This window comes from Thermobia domestica, chromosome 10 (genome assembly GCF_964235325.1).
Source record: "Thermobia domestica chromosome 10, izTheDome1.hap1.1, whole genome shotgun sequence".
Classification (NCBI taxonomy): Eukaryota; Metazoa; Arthropoda; class Insecta; order Zygentoma; family Lepismatidae; genus Thermobia; species Thermobia domestica.
In genome coordinates, this window is record NC_137463.1 from 9480724 (window position 1) to 9503225 (window position 22502).

Here is a 22502-nt window from a genome sequence, read left to right on the forward strand (position 1 = left end):
CGAAATGTGGAACAAGAGCGCCCTAGACAATATTATTTTACATGAGAAACCGTTATCACGACTCACTTATCTGCTTTCGATTTCGAGCCATTTTTAATATCGGAATTTATTTTCGCGTTTCTAAACAGCTGAAAACGGAAAGCCGTTAGGTGACTTGTGATAACGGTACCTCACGCAAAATAATATTGTCTAGGGCGCTCTTGTTCCATATTTCAATTATCTTTTTATCTATTTGAAAATATCACATAATTACTGTAAAATTAGCGGTATTTTAATTTCGCCGGGATGAAGACTCTTAACGAATTTTCTCTGATTACGTTTTTTCCACCAGAAGTTATACTCATTTATAACATTACATTGTTCTATTGAATAAAGCAGGTCATTAAGTTGGCATTCTTGTGAGGGAACTCTTGGAGACTCAAGCCCTACATAAGACCTAGTGGAGAAAGGATGCCGTGAATTTAAATGTGGTCGGCAGACTTTAAAGATGAGCACGGCGGTAGTCCATCTGCAACGGTGACCACACCAGAAATGGTTACAAAAGCATGACGTGATTTTTAGCAGACCGGCGAATGATTGCCAGCCATATACCTGAGACATGAGACATCTCAACTGGCAGTGTGCATTCCATTATACATAAACACTTGTTAATGAAAAAGTTCTCTGTACGCTGGGTCCCGCGAACGCTGACAGCCGACCAAAAGAGAACACGTTGTGTGACAAGTCAGAACCTGTTACGGACAATAAAGGCTGACAAGCCAAAGTTTCTGAAGAGATTTGTTACAATGGATGAAACGTGGGTTCACCACTTCGATTCCGAATGTAAACGTCAAAGTATGCAATGGAAACACCCCAATTCTCCAAAGAAATTCCACGGTTCAACCATCAAAGGGAAGTCGTGGCGTCTTGTTTTCTGGGATGCAGAAGGAATTCTTTTGATAGATTATCTCCAACAGGGAAAGACAAACACAGGTGTTTATTTTGCAAACTTAATTGCACAATTACGTACTGCCATATAGGAAAAACACCACGGAATGTTGGCTTGTGGTGTGTTGTTCCATTGCGACAATGCTCCCATCCACACCTTAAAAGTAGGAGTGTTCCCGACGGGAGCTCATGTGCTTTGGATTTCACGTTAATCAGTATGTCCGTCTCATATAGCCTCGCTGCTGAAAGGACCGTTAAACCAGGCTGTCTACTAAAATTCCAAGATTAAATTACGTGACTTTTTCGTGACCTTTTCTTTACCAAACCGTAAACTTTCGTAACATTCTCAAGAGCGAATTAGTCCGAATGCTCATGCATCCGATAGACGCGTGCTTTGCTTGCTAATTGGTAGCGTGTAAAGCTGACCACAGACATTTTTGGTGGTGAATTTTCATGATTTATAGAACAATTTTTTTCATTCTGTACTTATATTTGTACAGATAAAAAAAATCGTGACCCAAAAGCTAAATTTCTTGGCTTTCATGACAGTTTTCTGATTTCGGGACTTTTGTGACCGATAGACATCCTGGTTAAACTCAAAATCAACTCAAGTTGCACTGGCTGCAATTCATGCAGCTGAGTTCGAAATTACCCCTCATGCCCCTTATTCTCCAGATCTGGCCGCCAGTGACTTCCACATGTTCCAAACATGAAGAAACACCTTCGTGGAAAATATTTTGCTAGTGATTCAGAGGTTATAGATGTTGTGAATGAATGGTTGCAAGACTAATAAAAAATTTATTTTCTCCGCTGGAACTGAAGCACTGGAAAGCTGACTGGAAAAGAGTGTTCATGTTGCAGGGACTATGTTGAAAAATAACTGTGGTTTGGTATTCCTACGGGGTTGCGTCTATGCCAGGGGCGGAGCTTGCTGAACCACCCTCGTATATCATACAACTTCTGAGTTTATTTGTGAGCGTGACGGCGTATGTCAGTGCTACAACTACTGGAGATTATGAACATTTATATATGTTGACTTCAATCCGTATCCCTATTTGAAGTTACAATTTTAGCTCAAAGGTTTTAGCTATCCGTCTGTAGCCTTCCTCTCTTGGAGTTGAGGTTTCTTCTTGTAGTTTATAATACGGAAGATCCATTGTCATTGAATCACCACGTCTACCCAAAATATCACTCTTGCCTACAAATGTTCAATTACAGTTATTTGTGCACAAAAATATTCAACTTTGCAAAAATCATTCACTTTTATGTATTATTATAAAAATAATGAACAGAAAAGTTCAATTATTAGCATTTTGTTAAGTATAAAATCACAATTTGACAGAAAATCTTCACATTAAAAAAATCTAATCTCACTTTAAAAATATGAGTGGTCGTTACTACAATCTTCATATCAATTATCCTTACAAGGTACTAATTTCACAAAGAAGTGAACAGTTCAAGCAAAATTTGTGAAAAGCCTTGCGCACAAGTTATCACAATTAACATTTATAGATATGAATGGCCATTTTGTACAGATGTGACATTCGGCGAGAATGGATCCTTCAATATTATGAAATGTAAGAAGAAATCTTAGTCTCGGGACTTCACTTAGGAACTAGTATGTGTCCTATCCAAATATCCATATTTTAGAACCCTGAGATACTTCCGCAACAATTTTTATACAGGTAGTTTGTGAGTACTTCAAATTATATGACCATAGCCAAACTCCCTCTATAAAAATTACTGTAAGATTACCTCAGGATTCAAAAAGATGTATTTTTGGATAGTGCACATACTAGTTCCTAAGTGAAGTCTTGTCCCGACTACGATAGGTTCCATAATATTGGAGCTATGGACTTTTAAAGTTCATTTTTTCATATTCTCGGCAGTTTAAAACTCCTAAAGGAAGTATTTGTGCACCCAGGTTGGTCTATAATTTGTGTCTTATCTTTGTGTCAGGAATCACCTCCCAAACGTTGCCGTTGTTGTTTTGAAAAACACTGAATATTGACCTCAATTCCATGGGTTCGATTCCCCACTGCAGCTCCTGCAGCTCTGATCCCCGTTACGCTGTACGTTCACCTTGGTTCTGAAAGGGATGCTAAATTCCAGTAGAACCAACTCTAAGTGATTCTCAAGCCATTTTCAGAAACCGAATATGATCTCAAACATTTTATTTGGCTATTATTTATATCAGCTAGCACCCTCATACTTACTTAAAGATATCAAACAGCAAACTAAAAGATATTCTTTTATCGAACTCTTTCACAGAACCACCAACTCAAAAATATTTTGTAAAAGAAACTTACTTGAGGTCCAGATGGAGCCCAGTCTTTCCAGATACGAAGTTTCTTCTCCTTGGCTAACTTCTCAGCCGCCCGTAACTTCTCGGGTCCTCCAGTCACGAATGTCATGGACCAATCGACACACTTAGCAAAGCCTTCCTTCAACAGAGCTTCAGCAATATTTCCCTTCTGCAATAGTAAAAAGATGGATTTCAAAAACACAAGTACTAATGAAATATCTCATACAGATATACACAGACAAATTATGCATCTTCATCGATTTACATTAATTTGGAAGTAATACAAGTATTAAAAAAAGAAAAAAAAAACTTCTACAATGCACTAAAACGCATTTTTGTGTGGATGGGATCGGATAATTTAATATTACTCCTGATTAATGAACGTATTAATCCGTTAGAATAAATGTACTAAACCGAAGAAATTAATTTTTTTGAGCTCAGTACTTCTAGTCTTCATTTTATGCAAAAACCTTCCTAGTGCATTATTTTACACTTCTGTTAAGGCAGTAACACTAAATTACCTCCCTCCCACGCAAAAAAAAAAAAAAAAAAAAAAAAAAAGTCTTCATTCACGATTTTTAACTGTATTGTGGAAGGCATATCTCTTTCTCATTACAAAGTTATAACTCCTGAAACTTGTTGATACAAAGACAAAGCAGAACGCCTAGTTACCTGCAACCATCCACACTTCCGTGAGAAACAGTTGTATAAGCAGCAGGCGCTCAATACAGATATTCAACTTACTCTTAATGATTAACAAAGAGTTGAAATTTTTGGTTAGAAATTAGGAATCAGTAGAATTATTAGTACACAGCCTTCGGACATATGTTTACGAACTTGGACTCTCTTAAAATAGACACGAAGTGCTTCGTGGCGGAAACAGAGTGGAGTTCACAAACCTGGGTTTGTTTCTATCTGGAAGCGCATTAAGAACTCTATGTGCTTTAAAAAAACTTTGAATACCTAACACTCATCTTCAAGAAGTAATAACAGTTGAAGTAGTTTCCAAAAAACATGTTTTATGGCCTTCTGACAAAAACAAAGCTACAAGTAAAATACTTCATATGATAATCGTAGTATTCGACATTGAGGTACTTGGGATGCGTATTATTCTGTCCGTCTCACTTGCGTTATTCATGTAGTAGAACTCTATAAAATTTAGTTGTTTTTCGATGTTTGAGATATTATAGCGTCCTTACTTTGCTACACTACACAAGTATGGAATCATAGGTTGTCATTTTACATGTAGCTTTGAAATGTCTAATAACCTAAAGTAGTGTCATTTGAAAAAATAAAACTGTTAGATTGGCAACACTGTTAACCATGTGATATCAAAGTATATCAAACAATGTCCCCCTGCCGATACTTGCATAGTACAAAATTTCAGCATTTTTGTCCATCAATTTAAAAGTTACAAGGATGTAGCAATATAAATTATGGTACATTTCTTAGTTTGTCGGTCTAGTTCATTAACACCCTGATATCAACATAATTTAAGCGACGAGAAGGTTTTATGTTTCTTTGTATTTTATAACTCACTTTTCTTGTCTCAAACCACCAATGCTACCTATACACTAGAATCTATCTATTAAAATGCCACAATAGCAATAAAAACGCATGAGCTCCAACCTTTAATTTTTGATTTCAAACCTTTCATTTACGGTTATTTGTGATTTCCGTTTAACAAAGACAAATATTTAAAAAAAAAAAAAAAAAAAAATTACTAGCTGAACCAGCGCTCTCTACACAGCGCATCATTCGCACATGAGCATGAACTTCCTTGCCATTCCTCGCAACGTCTGTACATATCTCTTGTCAGACAAAAGTTAGACGTCATGATAAAAATCGGCAAAGGATACTATAAAAGGGAGATTTTTTTCGATTATTGTTTCAATATCTCGGACCGTTTGCAAGATTTGAGCCTACGTCCGGTTGAAGTTTCTAATTCATATATAAGTGTATTCTTTCTAGCATGCAGTATATAATAAGCAAATACATTACATACACAATTAATTATAATGTCAGTTATATATGGTTTTCATCAGGCAAAACACTCCAAAAATAAAGATTCATCTTAGACTGGAGAAATGGTTATCCTTCCTTTTTCATTATTATTTATTTGGCCATGAAACAAACTCCTGAGACATATACAACCCCAATATACAACTATGTGGTGTTGGAATGTATACTGCGTAGGATATAATGCTTTAGGTTTTTTTTATTTATTTCAACACTTCCAGTGTATCCGTAAAAATGTAATAAAGAAACAATGGCCATGTTTTTTTTTTTTTTTTTTAAATATGGCATTATACATTCCACGCATTATATATTCCAACACCACACTATTGTATATAGGGGTTGTATATGTCTCAGGTTTGTTTCATGGCCAAATAATGAAAAAGGAAGGATAACCATTTCTCCAGTCTAAGATTAATCTTTATTTTTCGAGTGTTTTGCACCAATGAACACCAAATATAACTGACATTATAATTAATTCTATATGTAATGTATTTGCTTATTAAATACTGCATGCAAGAAGAAAGAAAACTGTCATACATGAATTGGAAACTCTAACCGGAAGTAGGCTCAAATCTTGCAAACTGTGCGAGATATTGAGAAAAAATAATCGAAAAATTGCCCCTTATGATGCCCCTTGCCTTATTTTTTTTATTTTTTATTTTTACTTATTTATTTTTTTTTAAATCAAGACTTCTTTCATTTGTGTCTGTAAAGGGACATGTACAGATGTTGTGAGGAATGACAAGGAGATTCATGCTCATATTTGAATGATGTGCTGTGTAGAGAGCGCAGGTTTAGCTAGCTTTTAATAATAGTAATAAAAACTAACAGTGTTAATGAACTATACCGACAAACTGTAAGAGGTGATTCATCATATCAAAATAAAAAAAGTTAATATGGACCTATAGGGAAAAAAAGCATAGTTTCAGAGCTAGGGTCGTCCAAATACGAGAAAGAACTACATTGCAGCACGCGTTATTTCGACAATGGCAATCCATACCAGTATAAAGAAAGTCACACACATGCCATCCAAATATGCACGTTTCAGCAATGTGTGCGCAAAAGGATTCCCTACATGACATACACGTAATTCTGATATGCTCCTAACAGAACTCTCAGATATGCTGATTTCTTTTTTTCTCCACTTCCCCTGCCTTTGCCATTTCATATGGTCTTATTAAATGGCAGATGCTACTGCCTTTTTAGTCGTAATTCTCTCTACTACTACGTTTTTAAAAAAAAAAAAAATTCGGATGATTTCTCTCCTCTTTTTGTGATTGGCCTCAGGGTGAGGCGAGGCTTACCTTTTATTGGCATGACACCTAAAAAAAATTAAATCATGCCTTATTCTTAATCTTTTTTTCTTTACATACATATGTATGTATACTCTGACTGAAAGCTGGGTCTAAAGTAGGCAAAAGGTAAGCCTTGACAGCAGAACACGTAATACGTCGACGGGAAAACTAAGAATTAGGAATCGCCAGTTACACGATTCCTTATGTTAGGAATAACGCGTGCTGTGGAACAACACATTATCATAAATCGTTAATTTGCTACACACTATATAGTAATATTTCTTATGTTATCCACTTTACAATGGAACATTTTATATTTGATGCAGTCCATGACTTACAGGATGTATTATGCTTCCAACAAAGTTGTTATTGTTTACGGATTCCAGTATAATTTCTACATCCCTCTGCAACAGCCGCGTTTCCACGAAAAATTTGGCTTCATCAGCGAACGGTTCTCCTTTATCTGGTTTCCCTTCCGCATTCAACTTGAAACCAGGACACTGCAAAACAAAGAACATAGTATTCAGCAACATGTATACAGCTTCTGAACCTAGAATTATGCTATCATTATTAACTTTAATTCTCAATGTTCATCCATTTTGTGACTTGTTCAGTAACTATACGGAGAATAACCTAAACGCTGTTCATTGTTAGAGTGATCCTAATATGAGTCAATCCATACGAAGTGGTCCAGAGGTGGTTGCTCGACCATCTCCGAAAATTATAAACTTTTGAGTGTGACGAGCCTTGTGTATGAGAAGGTCAATAACACTATCCACGTTGTCGTATGTACAAGTGTTCCTGAATGGCGGCCATCTTTGTTGCCAGTGGATGCCATTTTTTTGCATTTGCAAGTGTTTACAAAAACTACAGTTGCTCAGGACGTACGTGTCAGACGAACTCCAAACAAAAACGAATGTTTAGAGGAAAGACTGAAGTACACGGAGAATATAAAATTTTGCTTCTAAATAAATATGCAGGGTTGCTAACCAATACAAAAATCACTAGGATAAGTACACAAAATTACACTTTTAAAGGGCCTGTATTTTGGAATGGCATAAAGTGGGGGGTTCATAAGTTTTTGCTGAATACTATTGCATGTAAAGAATCTGTAGAAATATCCCCAGCTATAATACTACTGACACCATATATTTATGGGGGTCCGAAAGTTGAAGTTTGTGATTTTGATTCCATTTTTGGGACGTAATATCTCAGGAGGGCAAAATGCTAAAAATTGCTGTTCAGGCCACTAAGTAATTCTGTATGTGAATAAACTATTGCAAAAAAATCATGACTGATATTGCATGGAGAAAAAAATTAGGGCATGGTAAAAACGCAAAGCACTACGTGACGAAAGGTGGTTCGCGTAATAACCTGAAAATGTAAGATTTCTACACATAATCCCATAAATGTTCTATAGGATTAAGATCCGGTGACTTAGGGGACCAATTCATGCGCTGCAGCTCCGTGGAATATTCCTTAAGCCAAGCAAGTAGAGTCGTCCTGGCTTGGTGGTACCGTGCATTGTCGTCCTGGAAAATTCAGTCTTCGTGTGGGTATAAGTGTTGCATTGTAGGGTATACGTGAATCTCAAATACTTTCAGGTACACAACAGATGTCTCGCTGTGATCCATACACACCAACGGTCCCAGTCCATGCCAACACAAGCATCCCCAAAAACATACAGCAGCCCTCACCTGCCTGTACAGAACGCATCATGCACGAGGTATAGCTTCGTTCTATTGGTGCCACGCCCGTCCGAGAGGAGTAGCACAAACAGTGATTTATCGGACAAACACGTCCTTTTCCAATCATTCATGGTCCAATTAGAGTGTCCTTGTGCCCGAGCGCGACGAAGTCTACAGTAACAAGTCGTAAGTAGTGGGTCGTCTGCTGTGGAACTGCATGAGTATCAGTGTATGTTTTATAGTTGCGTGGAATATGGGTGTTGTATTGGTCATGTAATTCCAGGACACTGATGGTTCATTTGGCTGTCACGAGCTGTTTGACGCGACGCTCGCCCCATGTTTTGAATTTCCGTATGCCCCTGTACTTCCGTCTCTTAAGAGATCGTTACCCTATTTTCTTCCCACTCCTTGTACACCTTCACTACCCAGGAAAAGACGCATCCGACACGTATTGCTGTCTGCGTTATTGATGCACTTATTGCTCGGATACCCACAATCATGCCCTATTAAAATGCGGATAGATCCTGCCTACCTCCCATTATAACAGTGTGCTGTCTGCCAACATGGAACCTCGAATATATTCTTTCTCTTCAATATTACCAGTTGAGGTGGTCATGTAATCAGCTCGGCTGCTGGCCACACTTTGTGTGGAGGGGTGGTCGCAATTCAGTGAACACCCAAGTGTAGATAAGCTTTGAAAGGAATCTGAAGAGTTTAACTTTGCTCAGCCTTCGCCAAAAATATATACAGTGGAACAAATATTGTAATTGGGTTTGATTTGTACAAGAATGAAATAATTCTCTGGAGATCTTCGCTAAATATTGCACTTAGTATTTCAGCAAAGTTATAGAGATTAAAGGGAACACCGACGTCTGGAAGTCCTATATGGATTCCAGTACTGCACTGTTTATTGGATCCGCTATGTGGTTACAGGTAGACGAACACGTGAATCGAGAATGAATAAAACCTACGATTTAACGCAAGGCATTAAACTCTGTCCTTATAACTCTAAAATTACTGACAATTTAATTGAAAAGTAATTGTGTATTCTCTGCCTTAATATTCGTTAAACATTACGTTATCATATATTTATTCACTACGAACCCTGAAAATATTTAGTCTACTTACCCTGATTCCAGAAATCATAAGTGTTATGTGGTAGAAATCAGGGAGCAAAAAGGCACGAACAGTCGACCCATCACGAACATGTTCTATCACTGCTTTCACTGGTTTTCCTTCAAATTTATCCACGAAATTTCGGGGATTTTCAATGTTCCATTTGATTTCTCGAACATGTTCCTGAAAGAAAGCAGAAAATAAATAATATATTCTTCCTAGTAGAATTTTTATACACATGGTACGATAGTAAAGACAAATAAAATAGTTTATTTTACTCGCTTCCATTCTTTCATCACTGACACTCACCAAAGACTGGTTGCTTGGTTGAATTAAAAGTTTAATGTTCTTTCAGCACCAAGGCTACAGGAGACGTGGACCTACAGCTTAATGTGGGATACGAACCACAACGCACCGAGAAGCCCTAGAGGTACGAAGAACTGTACAGTGCTTTGCTGTGCACAATAACTCTGGCTTCGGGAACCGCATATAAAAAGAGTTACATTTAATAAGAAAACAAACAAAAAAGAATTACATGAAAATAATGGTACAGATTAGTTATCAAGTAAATACTTGGCTTCACAATTGTGTTGATAAGGTGACCATGCAAACTTATATGTATTGCTTTCATGTCAATGTTTAAGGATGCCTGACTATTACGGTATATAACATGATCTTTCAAGCATTTCACGCACAGCATCATTAGTAGCAATAAAAGAAGTAAATGAACCATCTTCACGAAGTTAATCGCTGACAAATGTGCGATCACGTTGGAATTTGGAAAATCAAGTGTACACGGTCCTATTGGATGGCGTTTCATCCCCCAAAATCAAAATACGTCGCTTGATTCATTGTTTCAGTATCAAACTACATCTGAGATCAGAAGAAATCATTGCCCGAAAGTGTTCACGAGATATTTCCATTTCTCACACAAATCTTCTTCAAACTGCTTTAAAAATAAATAAATATATAAAAATGAACTAATAGGCTTAAATAATCAAAAATAAATTAAACATAAAATCGTCATTGGGCTATCCTACCGAATTTTGTAATAGCGGAACATGAGCCCCATTGTTAGTAGTACTTTACAGAAACTTTTCCAGCTGCTCTCGTACACACTGGATTGTGCCAAGCCCAACAATGATTGTAGTATGGTCCATGTCTGAGTGACAGCGCCGAACTCAATATTGAAGCTGTATGGCTGATCAGAGACTCAACTAGGTTCGTTTGATTTGATTTGATTTTTAGTTTGGCGCCCCTTTCAGCAGCAAGGCTATATGAGACATGGACATACAGCTTAACGTGGAATTCAAACCACTTGAACTCCCATCGGAAATTGAACCCGGGTCTCCGACGCCAAAGGTGCATACCCTAACTGTTTAACCACGAGGAGCTCTGAACTAGATTCGTGATTGTAACGGCAAATTCACATAGTGCGCCGAACACTAGGATTTCTTTCGCAGCCCAGGCACAAGTCGCATCATTTCACTCTAAATTTTTAGAACTGAAAAGGTATGACTGGACCAAGGATCGAACATGAGTCATACATTTTGCAGTAACTACTTTCATAAAATGTAGTAACTCAAATATTACTCAAGATTCCAGTATTTCACCACTTTTCGAAATGTAGCAAACAAAATAATTAATAAGAACTGTCAAAGAATAATCATAAAACTACCTACCTGACTTCCTGTTGACGCCCACTTTCCTTTTCCAGCAGCCTTTGCAGCATCTTCTAATTCAATGAGTCGCGTGTGCTCGGATCCTTGTCGAATACTTTCACGACGAACTGTAACCAAACCTTCTGACACCAAGGTCTCAGTTATATTCTCTGCAGTGTTCACATCTACAGCAGACACATCAAAGATAACGGTATTAGTAACTATTCTCTAATACTTAAAACTAAATAAGATATTTCACTTTCAAATATGCACACAATGAATGCGCACGTCATCCATATCTTAAGATACTACATAATATGTAGTTTCACCACTTCTCTGAATTTCAGTTGAGCTACATTAAACAACTTTTGCATCGAACAAATTATGAGGTAAACACTTATCAAGCAAGGTGGCTATATTTGAACATGTGCTTGAGACATGAAATGAACGTGGTTTCTTTTTATTCTCTCTTCATTCAACAAAAGCTTCCTAATTCGAAACATGAATCGTTATCAGACTACTAATTCTACAGATTACCAACAGAAATTCACCGCAACTTCTTACCTTTCCCTAAATATATGCATCCGTAATCTCGCGTAGCACTGGGTGGTCTTTCCGCTGTGAACAAAACTTCTTCCCCAATGATCTTTTTTCGGAGAAATTCGCGGGCTTCCCACGCAAAAGGTTCATCTTTCGTTTCTTCCAAGCTATACGAAAAAATTAACGAAAACAAAAAAATTCATATTATAGCAACTAACAAACACAGAGTTGCTCTAACTCAGCTTGTAATATGTCGTAACATATAATTTACCAGAATTTATTCGGCAGGCTCTATTTTTCCACGGCTCTCTATTTTTCCACAATATACAGTTGTGTGCAAGTTTTTTAACACGTTCGCTGCTGAGGACGCCCATCGGCGTCCAGTACTGAATTTGGCATGTGTGCCGGACGCCGCTCGGCGCTTGTCCCTGCAGCTGATTCACTTTCTCGCCAATACCTGCGTGTACACACTACCGGTGGCGGGAAAGTGAATCAGCTGCAGGGACGAGCGGCGTCCAGCGCATATGCCAAATTCAGTACTGGACGCCGATGGGCCTCAGCAGCGAATGTGTTAAAAAAAAAAAAAAATAATAATAAGAACAATGAAATCGCTGTACATAATTTTTTTTGCTTCTTTCACATAAGAACAGGATTAGGAATTCTTGGCTATCGCCATTTAGCCTGTCATGTATATGTGGGGTGACGTCCCTCGGCGACCATACTATCCAATGAAAGGGGACAGTCTGGGACCATTATAGTAGGTAACATCCCGGTAATTGCACGGTGTGAATGAGGAGAACCCAGCAAAAACCTCACTCAAGATGGCTGACCTGAAAAAAGTTGTTAAAACTTTGACCGAGTGTCCCTACCGGAAATTGAGATAAGAGAAGTTCTACTGAAATTCTGTGACATATCATCGGACTCATAACAGGAAATTTCTAGTAGGTATTTATTACACTAGTTTAAACTTTCAAATAGTTCAAGAGGTGCATTATATGCGACAATGTCTCTGATCCACGTATTCTGTACTTTTTCTTTCATTAAGCAGTAACCATTTATTACATATGAACAGTAATGGTACAGTTTTTAAAGTTATTGTCGACGTCAGGCGTGAATTAAAATTAGCAGTTAATATTTTGAATAATACCACTACAGGGACAGACTGACTAAAGCGTTCCAGTGAAATGAAATGAAATCTTTTAGTTTAACGTCCTACGATTATGCCCTTTAGGCTAAGAGAGACGGATGATCAAGCCAAGTGAACGATGATTATTTAAAAACTTGTGGAATGATAATGTGAGAGGAAGCGGGAATACCCTGAGAAAACCCAGGAACACGATATTGTCCATAACAAACTTACTTAGCCAAGGATCGAACCAAAGACCCCACGCACCAGAGGTAAGTTCTCTACCAGTGAGTCACCGTCTCCCCTAAACGATCCAGTAAATAAATATCACGACATACTACAAGGTAAGTTATAGTTAATATTTGATCATGCGTCAATTCACTCACTCAAATAAAAACATTTCTACCACACAAACAGTACTATATACAATCCATTAATAACCTAATATATTTAAAATTAAATTACTAACACGGTTCAAGATTAACACTGGTTTATTAACACTGTCCATATTTACTAACTGTAAATAAAAAGTATCGCATCTTAAAATATCCAAAGAAATCTCACTTCGTCCTCAGCGCATCTTTTGCTAGCTGTTACATAAAACACATGATACATGAAATTCTCTGCTGTCTTGCAGGATAGCGTATTCTTCTTATTTTGTATATAACAGGCTGCAATCACTTCAACACCTTTAATGACCCTCTGGTGTCTTATTAGCACACATACGCTACAAATTATCTTTCAGTTTCACGTCCAACGTTTATTCCGCCTAGGCTAAAGGAGACTTAATGATGAGAAATGAATGCAATGGTAGAATGAATAGTGGGAAGAAATGGAAGAACTTTGAGATAACCCACGCACAATGTCCACTTGGCGCGAGCTGGGATCGAACCAGGGGACTGCGTGCACACCAGAGGTGAACACTACCACTGAAAACTTGCCTAATGTACCAATTCTTGTACATTTCTGAAGAAAACTTGCCTAACGTACTAATTCTTGTAGGCCCTTCTTTCTATAAATGGGAAAAAATCCAAAACTGACATGTAGATAGAAAATTTTATTTTCGATTTCTACGTGATTTTTGCAAGTAAAAGACATCAGAGGATCATTAAAGGTGTAGAAATAATAGCAGCTTGATCTATAAAACAAGAAGAATATGTAAAATTTTATATAAGAAAAACATAAGAGCGTATTATATGAAATGAAAGTGTTTGATAACAAGATTTTCTTCTCTTTCTAACATATGAATACCGATAATGAAAAGTCCTTGGTGTTCCATTATCCAGAAATTAGGAAGAGAAGAAAATCCTATCAAACTGCAAAGGGCATCTCCACCCATACATTGTCCACTCTTTACTTTCTTGACAGGTGAGAACCAGGGTCGATATGGGTACATACAGAAACTGTAGACTCTAAGTCACGAATACGTTGGTGTCGATGTCGCAAAATGAGGTGTATTCGAACAGGAGTCGAAAAACCGAGCGCCGGTACCGATAGTTTTGTAAGTCACTTCTCGGGTCAACGTGTGCCACTGGAGAGGCTTCTGATGGAGATCTTTGGGTCTATTCTCATCTCCTGACTGCTGCGTAAATCTATGCCACACACTACCTACGAAACCACAGAGATCCAGCAGAAACGTCACAAGAAGAGACGAGAACCGGCCTAAAAGCACGGATTGTTTACTTGTGGGGGGCTTATTGCCGGCGACCAACGTGTCCCGCGGGCACTGTGGGTATGGAGAGAACGGAAACACAAGCTAGTTTCCGAGTATGCAAACCCCGAGGTCACATTTACCAGGGCTCAAAACGACCAGACGCTGCTGATCGCTCTCGACTATTTCGACCCATGCGTCAGATGAGCTTGGTTTCGTTCCAGTTGGAACTCATTCTTGGGCTTAGTTGTGATATCCAGCAGGCACGTAGCTAGGAATGTATTATGGAGAAGCGTAGTTTATTTTGTTCACTGACACACACACACACAAAAACAAACAAACAAACCAAGCTCAGCCGACTCATGGATCGAAATAGCCGAGAACGATCAGCAATGTCTGGTTGTTTTGGGCCCTGGCATTGGAACAATTTCAAGTACAACAACGGGATTTGCATATTCGGAAACTAGAGTGTCTGCATGTTCTCCCCATACTCACATTGCTCGATCGACCCGTAGGTCACCAGATACGCGCCCCCACAAGTAAAAGAAAAAAAATCGTGCTTTTGGGCCGATTCTAGTCTCTTCTTGTGAGGAATCTGCTGGATCTCTGTGGTTTCATGGGTTGTGTGCGACATACAATTACACAACAGAGTCAAGAGATGAGGATAGACCCACAGATCTCTACCGAAAGCCTCTCCGGTGGCGAATGTAACCTGAGAAGTAACTACAACATTGTCGGGGCCGTCGATCGGCTTTTCGACTCCTATTCGACATTGAGATCAACGTATTCGTGACCTACAGAGCCTACCGGTTCTCTACATACACCTATCGACCCTACTACTCACCGGTCAAGGAAGTAGGAAGTCACTGGGAATGCCCTTTTATCTCATCAATAACTTTACCTTTGCAACTCGTGCCAAATTATTGATAACTCGTGTGCATCATTCGATCCGCGATGAGTCCTTTGTCAACACCTGCCATGAGTCTTAGGCTACTTTCTTACCATAGTTATTGTTATTGTCTGAAAACAATGGCTATTACTTATAAATCTCCCACTCCTTCGCGTAAGCATACGGTTATACTGAAATCTTCCTATTTCACCTTTCCCTTTTTCTCCTCGAACGGAAAGGAAAAAGTAAAACAAACATTATCTTAAATGGAACCTGGTGATACAGTATGTTCAATCCAGCTTCATATCTATTTTCTTTTTTTTTTTTCAGACGCTCACGTGGACAACGCGTTGATTAGCTACTCACCCTTTCTCTCTCTCTCACCCTTTCTAGCAGTTCTACTAACTCAACAGCGTTCCAAACAAGTTTTCAGATGTCACCTTTAATGCAAAGGAGATGGTGTTGCCTGAGTCGAACTCTTTGAACGTTTTTGTTGTAAACCCTAATTCGCTTCTGAGTGAGGAAAATTGTTCAAACGCTCTTCTATGAAAAAATGAAAATGAAATGAAATCTTTAAGTTTTACGTCCCACGGTTATCCGCCGGTTAGGCTAAAGGAGACGGTGATGAAATAATGAATGAAATGGTAGAATGAAGAAAGTCGGAGGAAACGGGAAAACCGCGAGAAAACCTACGCACACGGTGTTTATCCATCACAAAGTTCACTTGGCGAGCTGGGATCGAACCAGGAACCCCAAGCACCAGGGGTGAACGCTCTACCACTGAGCCACCGCGGCCCGCTGTTTGATGAAGGACGAAGGGTGATTCGAAATAGGAAAATTTCAGTTTAACAGTACCCTCAAACCATTTGTTGTATTGACAAAAAAACTCAGCGCGGACAGAAATTATGCATATGGATTAACAATAATTTGACAAGAGACACAAAGGTAATTTTCTTCATTATACCAGTTCGTCAATATTATAAACCAGACAATAAGCTAATCGTTGAGCACAGCAAGCAGACTTCTATTATAAAACTAATATCATGTAACAGTTTCGCCAACCAAACACTTTGGCTTCGTTAGACAATCCATCTAACATATCATAACTGTTATGCACTATTTTGTTAATATGATAATGTAAATTACTCGCACTGAATCATCTTTCATTAAAAAAAAAAAAAAAAAAAAAAAAAAAAAAAAAAAAAAAAAAAAGGAAAAATTCAAGCGAAAAGACGATCCCCTAGTGTAAGGATTTACACCGTTGTATTACACAAGTAGTACAATAGGAAAGTCTGGGTTGCTCAGAGTTAAAGAGTGCATTAACCTGGGAACACTTAGGCAAAACCACACACTTTAACACATAGTGTGGTGCTGGGCCTCCCAGAATTTTTTTCATTGTTTTATACTTTTCTGCAATAAATGTAATAAATGGATGTAATGACTTGTGAGAGAAAATATTTAACACCACTCCTTCCATATCATTGCTTTACTTCTTTGAATACCTACTGGGTGTGGTAGCACCCCGCTGTGTGTTCCCGAAACAAGTTTCCAGATGTCACCTTTGATGCAAAGGTGTTGTTGCTGCCTGAGCAGAACTCTTTGAACGTTTATGTTAGATGCAGTAAATAAAAGAGCAAATTTAGAAATTACACCGAAAATGCACGAATTTATATCCTTATATAATAATTCAATTCATGGGGTATTGACTGATAAGGTAGCTATGTGACTGAAATTGATACTGTCTTTTGCAGTGAACAAAACAAACAGTACTGTGTTGCTTTTAAAAAAGAAAAAATAAGGCAGCATAACCGTACATAGAATGATTGCTTCAAAGAAAAAAGAGAATCATACCTGGCTGTAGCACGTCGTGCTAGTTTAGGAGCAACAACATTCGACAAGTTTATAGTCCGTTCTGGTGGTGGACCGCCCTTCGGTTGATCTCTGATGATAACAGAGTCCCCGGAGAGGACCTGAAACAAAGATTTAGCATTTTATAATCCTGTTGACAAATATCCTTCTTGAGACTGTGTTTCAACATTACTCTCCAGGCACTTCCAAAATACTCATAAATAAAACAACTTCTCTATCAATTTCTCAACACTTATGAACAGTTTAAAATGGTAATATACAACAAAATCCTATATTTACTCGTAAAACAAGCTGCAAAATTCAATACTTTTCCCCGATAGATTGTTGAATTGTTCCAGAAGTGATAAAGAAAGTCAGTGGTTGCTCTTGAGATGAATATTACAATTATTTAGCTACAAGCTAAGGAAAAAAAAAAAAAAAACGTACTGAAATAAAATCTAAGTTTTACGTCCAACACTTATGTCGGCTAGGATAAAGAAAACAGAGATGAGAAATGAATGAAATGGTGGACTGAAGAAAGTGGGAGGAACTGGAGAACCCCGAAAAAACCCACGCGCACGGTGTTTATTCACCACAAAGTTCACTAGGCGAGCTGGGATCGAACCAAAGACCCCATGCACCAGAGATGAAACGCTCTACCACAGCCACCGCGACCCCGTATTAATTCTTGTATACAAGGTATGGAACAGATTTAAGTTTTCTTCTCTTACGTTATACCGATAAAGTTTTATTATTTAGCGATGTGATTTCCCTCAAGAGCCGTCACTGAAGGAATTCGACAACTCTTTTAAACTTTATATTACCAAGTCTATACAGGGTGTTAATTAACACCGCGTCAAATTAGGTGGTGATTCTTTATATAAATGAATGAAAAAGCTCTAAAACATGGGTCAAGAAACTCCTCCTTCTAGACAGAAACCGCATAGAATATATGAATCTTTTAAAATGCCTTGAGTTGAAAATTATGTGATTTCTCGCAAGCAGTCCAAAGATTTACACACGAATTAGTATTCGCTCTAAATACGGTATCCATGTTTCACAATCCCTCGGTCCTACCATAAGAAACTGTATAAAATAAATTGGACACGAGGTTACATTTTGAGTTGCTCTACTCATCATGTGAGTACGTATTTTGTTAATATATTAAGTGACCGGAAAAACCCACTGCCAACATTAGTTCTATTTCTTCGATCTGTACTATGAGTTCATCTCATAAGTAATTTAGTTTTTTCGATGACTGCTACAATGACGTGATTTGACGAAGAAATATGAAGTAGACGGCACGTGCTACAGCCGTGTCATATAAGGCACTTCACTGTGCAGCAGTATGTACAGTCATGTCCAAAATGATTGTCGCATGTCTATAAATATGTTGTTGTAGGAATATAATTTGATATAACTATTTTGCCCGGTATTTCTTATAATGTTCGTATGTGTATAATGGGCAAAGACATGTAGCTATGTGGTAAATTTTATGTCAAAAGAGCAGTAAATAACAACAATATAACGAAAAAAATATTTTCGTGTCTACTTACCATCATTTTGTTTTACTCATTCTAACTGTCGTGTTTATAATTCTTTTCCTATGAAATTTACCACAAATATATATTTCCCGATTATATACCTAGTAACAGTATTAAAAGTACCCTGCAAAATCATTATCAAATTATATTTCCACAACAAGACAGTTATAGATATGCGACAATCATTTTGGACATGACTGTACAAGGAGAACAGTGCACCCCAAGTTTTGGAATTGTGGCTTGTGTTTGACCACGGTAGTGTCGGAGGACCACATATGGAATGTCACGTTCTATGAATTTCACCAGGAATATTAAGCCAGCGCAGCGGCAAGAAACATCAATGCCGTATAAAGTCAGGGTGCTGTGGATGTGTGGAACTTTCAGAGATTCCGGTTTGGGAACACCAAGCCATAAGAATGTAGCCCTGTGCAGCTAGACAACGATGCTCTCTGAGCATGGTGAAGGCAAATCCATTTACAAATTGTTGAAATGTTCAGCGAACTCCACGTTACCCATTCGACCATTCTTTCGTCATCCGCAGAACTTTGAATACGTGTCGAAACTCGATAAATGGATATTTCATATGTTAATGTCTCAACACAAGCAGCAGCAAGTGGACATCTGCAGTTCCCTGCTCACCTGCTACAGATGTAAGTCATTTCTGAACAAAATTGTGACAGAGGATGATAACAAAAAAAAAAAAAAAAAAAAAAAAAAGTGGGTCTTCTATCATAACATTACACGGAAACGTCAGTGGGCAGCTAAAAGGAAGGAAGGGGGCGCGAACCAAAACAGGGTATACACCCTTGTAAAGTGACGTTGAGAATTTGGTGGGTTAATCATTTTGAATCCTTGCCACGTAATAACCACACACTTAACGCAAATGTCTACTGTCAGAAGTTTGAAACCCTATGGACTGCACTACTGAAGAAATAACTGCTATGGTTCATCGCAATTGTGTGCTTACCCACGATGATAACGCGCGCCCACACACGGTAAGAAAGACCTGCGCTAAGATCGTTTCAGGCACTCGGTGATACTAAGACTTCATGTTTTTTCTACATTTAGAATGTTTTTATTTTTCACATTCAAACATAAAAATCAGTTTTGAATAGTAGTTTAATTATAGTTTTGGAGAGTAATGCCTGAAATGGAAGTAAGAAGGAATACATCGAGGCGCGTTATATCACTGCGCATCAGTTGTTTATTCTGGGAACTGCAAATTGATTCTGGCTTTCAAAATGTTAGGTTCATTGGTTATAGTTAAGAAGCCGTACTTCCCATTTAGGGAAGGACGAGAAACGCCATACTTTCAGGAATTATTCATTGACTATCTAGGATGTTAAAAAGTAGGTAATAGACTGAGTTCTTGCCCTTGTACTTAGGGTGTTTAGGTAGTGCAACAGTAAGATGTATCCTCGTGCACGGGAGATGAGAAGTAGCTGTTCTTAACTATTACCGGTTCATTTTTGTTATTATTATTATTTTCTTTTCTTTCAGAAATGTAATGAACACATTAGAGTTTCACTATTCACATAACCTACTTCAAATTTTGAGCTATGTTTATTATGTTTAGATGTAAGGGGCCTAAGTAGGTATTAAAAAAAAAAAAAAAATAGATTTACAGGAGATGCGTTGAAGTCAGGGAAGTGTACTTGATTTGTGCCTCTTAAAAATGGAATAGAAGTACACGTTGTAGAAATGAGAAATGTTGTAGAGAGTATATGTACTTACTGGAAGCACACATAAGGGAATATGAATACAATCATGCAAGCAGTTAGCCCAACCTATTACAGAAATTAGCGAAATTATAACATTTTTACGAAAAAAAAGGATGGCCCCTTCAACTAAATATTGGCCAAAATGTTGAATAATTTATGAACTATACGTACACAAGTTGTAAAATCGAAACAATTCACTTACGGTAATTTATCCAACTTTATAACCACGATCATTACAAACGCACGATAATGTAAACAATTACAGTGCTAAAATTGGATCAGGGACCACAAATATTTAAAAACAATACTATAGAACCAACACATGAGGTAGGCCTATCAGCTTTGAGTTATTGCGGAGTTCGCACCCCACCACAATTCCAGAAAGCTTTCTATTCAGTTTTATATTTATATTATTGACTGGTTATCTTATTTTGGAGTTAGCCTCCTCTGTCAGTTTAAATAAGACGTGTACGCAGCTACACCTTTAACGTAGGTCCTGATAAACACTAGCTGTTACATGGAATTCTTTACCGAACCGAAGGCTCTTTACATTAACTGGACTATATGCACGTGGAAATTCGTACACATATGGTTCCTTTATCGGAATTAGTTAATCCCTTTCTCACACTGTTCATGATTTATATAAAAAAAAAAAAAAAAAAAAAAAGTGGGAAGACAGGGAAAGGAGAAAATTAAAATACTCTAAAGAAAATTGTATCGAATGTACGTGTAAAATCTGAGAAGTGCTGACGCACACTACTCTAATTTAATAGCATACACTACAAAATAGCGAAAAACTACTAGTGCAATATAGTTTCCTTTAAAACTTACGGAAAAAGATATTCATCAAGCATTTGTAAAGTATGTGCCCTAATTCTTGTAATGCATATTCTTAACATTCAATTTGGGGTTGTTAATGTACCGGTAATTAGTTCAGCTTTCCACAACAGTGTTTTATAATCACAAACTATAACCATGAAAAATATATGTCACATACTTTCTTTCAAACTAACATTTTACGTAATTATCTCGTAACATTATAGGTAACTAAAATCACAATGTGCTAAATTAAGACAAGTTTTTTAATCATAATTTTGATACTGAATAATTTTATACAAAAATTTTATAAGCATAAATATGAATCCTAAAATTCGCAATATTCTACTCTAAATACATTAGCACTAATTACAGAAAAGTACGTAAATACACACATATGATTTTATTCAACCATATGTTTCCGCATGCCGTTCGTATACAGCTGCATCATGATTCTGACCGACATAAGACATGTGAAAACAATATTACCAGACCAAATATTGCAATAAAATTCGAAAAGCCACATATTCGAACATTGCGACACACAACAACATTGATAGTGAGTAAAGTAACTCCTTACTTGTTTTACAATTCCTCGGTGAAGAGTCTGCGGTGTCGTGCTCATGCTGGGGCCATGCAGTAAAGTGCACGAAAAGACTTTGTCACGTGACTTTCGGTTCAAACGCTTCTTCCTGTTCCTTTTGCAGAACGGAAGTTCTACAAAAGATTAAAAAAAATCAATGACTTCAATAGCCCAAAAACATATGTACAATCGGCCAAAAAGGCTAAATCTACAGGAGTGGTTTGCACTACGCACACCTTCGTTCAAAAAGTTATACGCAACGTGTTGCTGATGTGGCAGACACCTTATAGCTTATCGCTTGTAATTCCCTCTAGTGTTATAAATATGAAACCGCAGTCAGACGACTAAATGAGGGCAATATCCGCTGTGTCTCGTGGCAGAGGCACATCTTCAGCTTCGCTGCCACTAGTTGACCCTGAATTTAAAGAGGTCAGAAAATGAGAAAGAAATCGAACGGACATTCATTTCGTTCTTTGAATTCTGATACACAAAGTTAAAAAAAATTAAGACTCCGCAGCCTACCGGCTCGGAAAGAATGAAAAATAAAAGTGACTTAAATTTGACAGATTCGGAAAGTAAGGAAACCAAGGATAAGATGTTGGTTAATCATTAATACCATGTCCAATCTGGCTTGGAACTCCGCAATCTACAACAAAGTAAATATTCTACCGCTAGGAAATTGTGACATTTGTAAACATCCTATGTGGCAACATACAGTAAACGTGTTGTCATCTGCTTAACTTGGGTTTATTTTTCTTTAGTTTAACGTACCA

At 37.6% G+C, this 22502-nt stretch overlaps 1 protein-coding gene across 1 annotated transcript in view; it reads right to left on the reverse strand.

Moving 5' to 3' along the window:
• The window catches only part of Tudor-SN (Staphylococcal nuclease domain-containing protein 1), a 57302-nt gene extending 35271 nt beyond the window's left edge, over positions 1-22031 (reverse strand). The window contains exons 1-7 of the mRNA XM_081727653.1: positions 21727-22031; positions 17069-17187; positions 11576-11718; positions 11033-11196; positions 9363-9533; positions 6885-7046; positions 3237-3401 (exon numbers count right to left, since the gene is read on the reverse strand). Coding sequence (XP_081583779.1) covers positions 3237-3401; positions 6885-7046; positions 9363-9533; positions 11033-11196; positions 11576-11718; positions 17069-17187; positions 21727-21771 — 969 coding nt within the window. The 5' untranslated portion in view covers positions 21772-22031. The remainder of the gene's footprint in view (positions 1-3236; positions 3402-6884; positions 7047-9362; positions 9534-11032; positions 11197-11575; positions 11719-17068; positions 17188-21726) is intronic.
• Between the last annotated feature and the right edge of the window lie 471 nt (positions 22032-22502).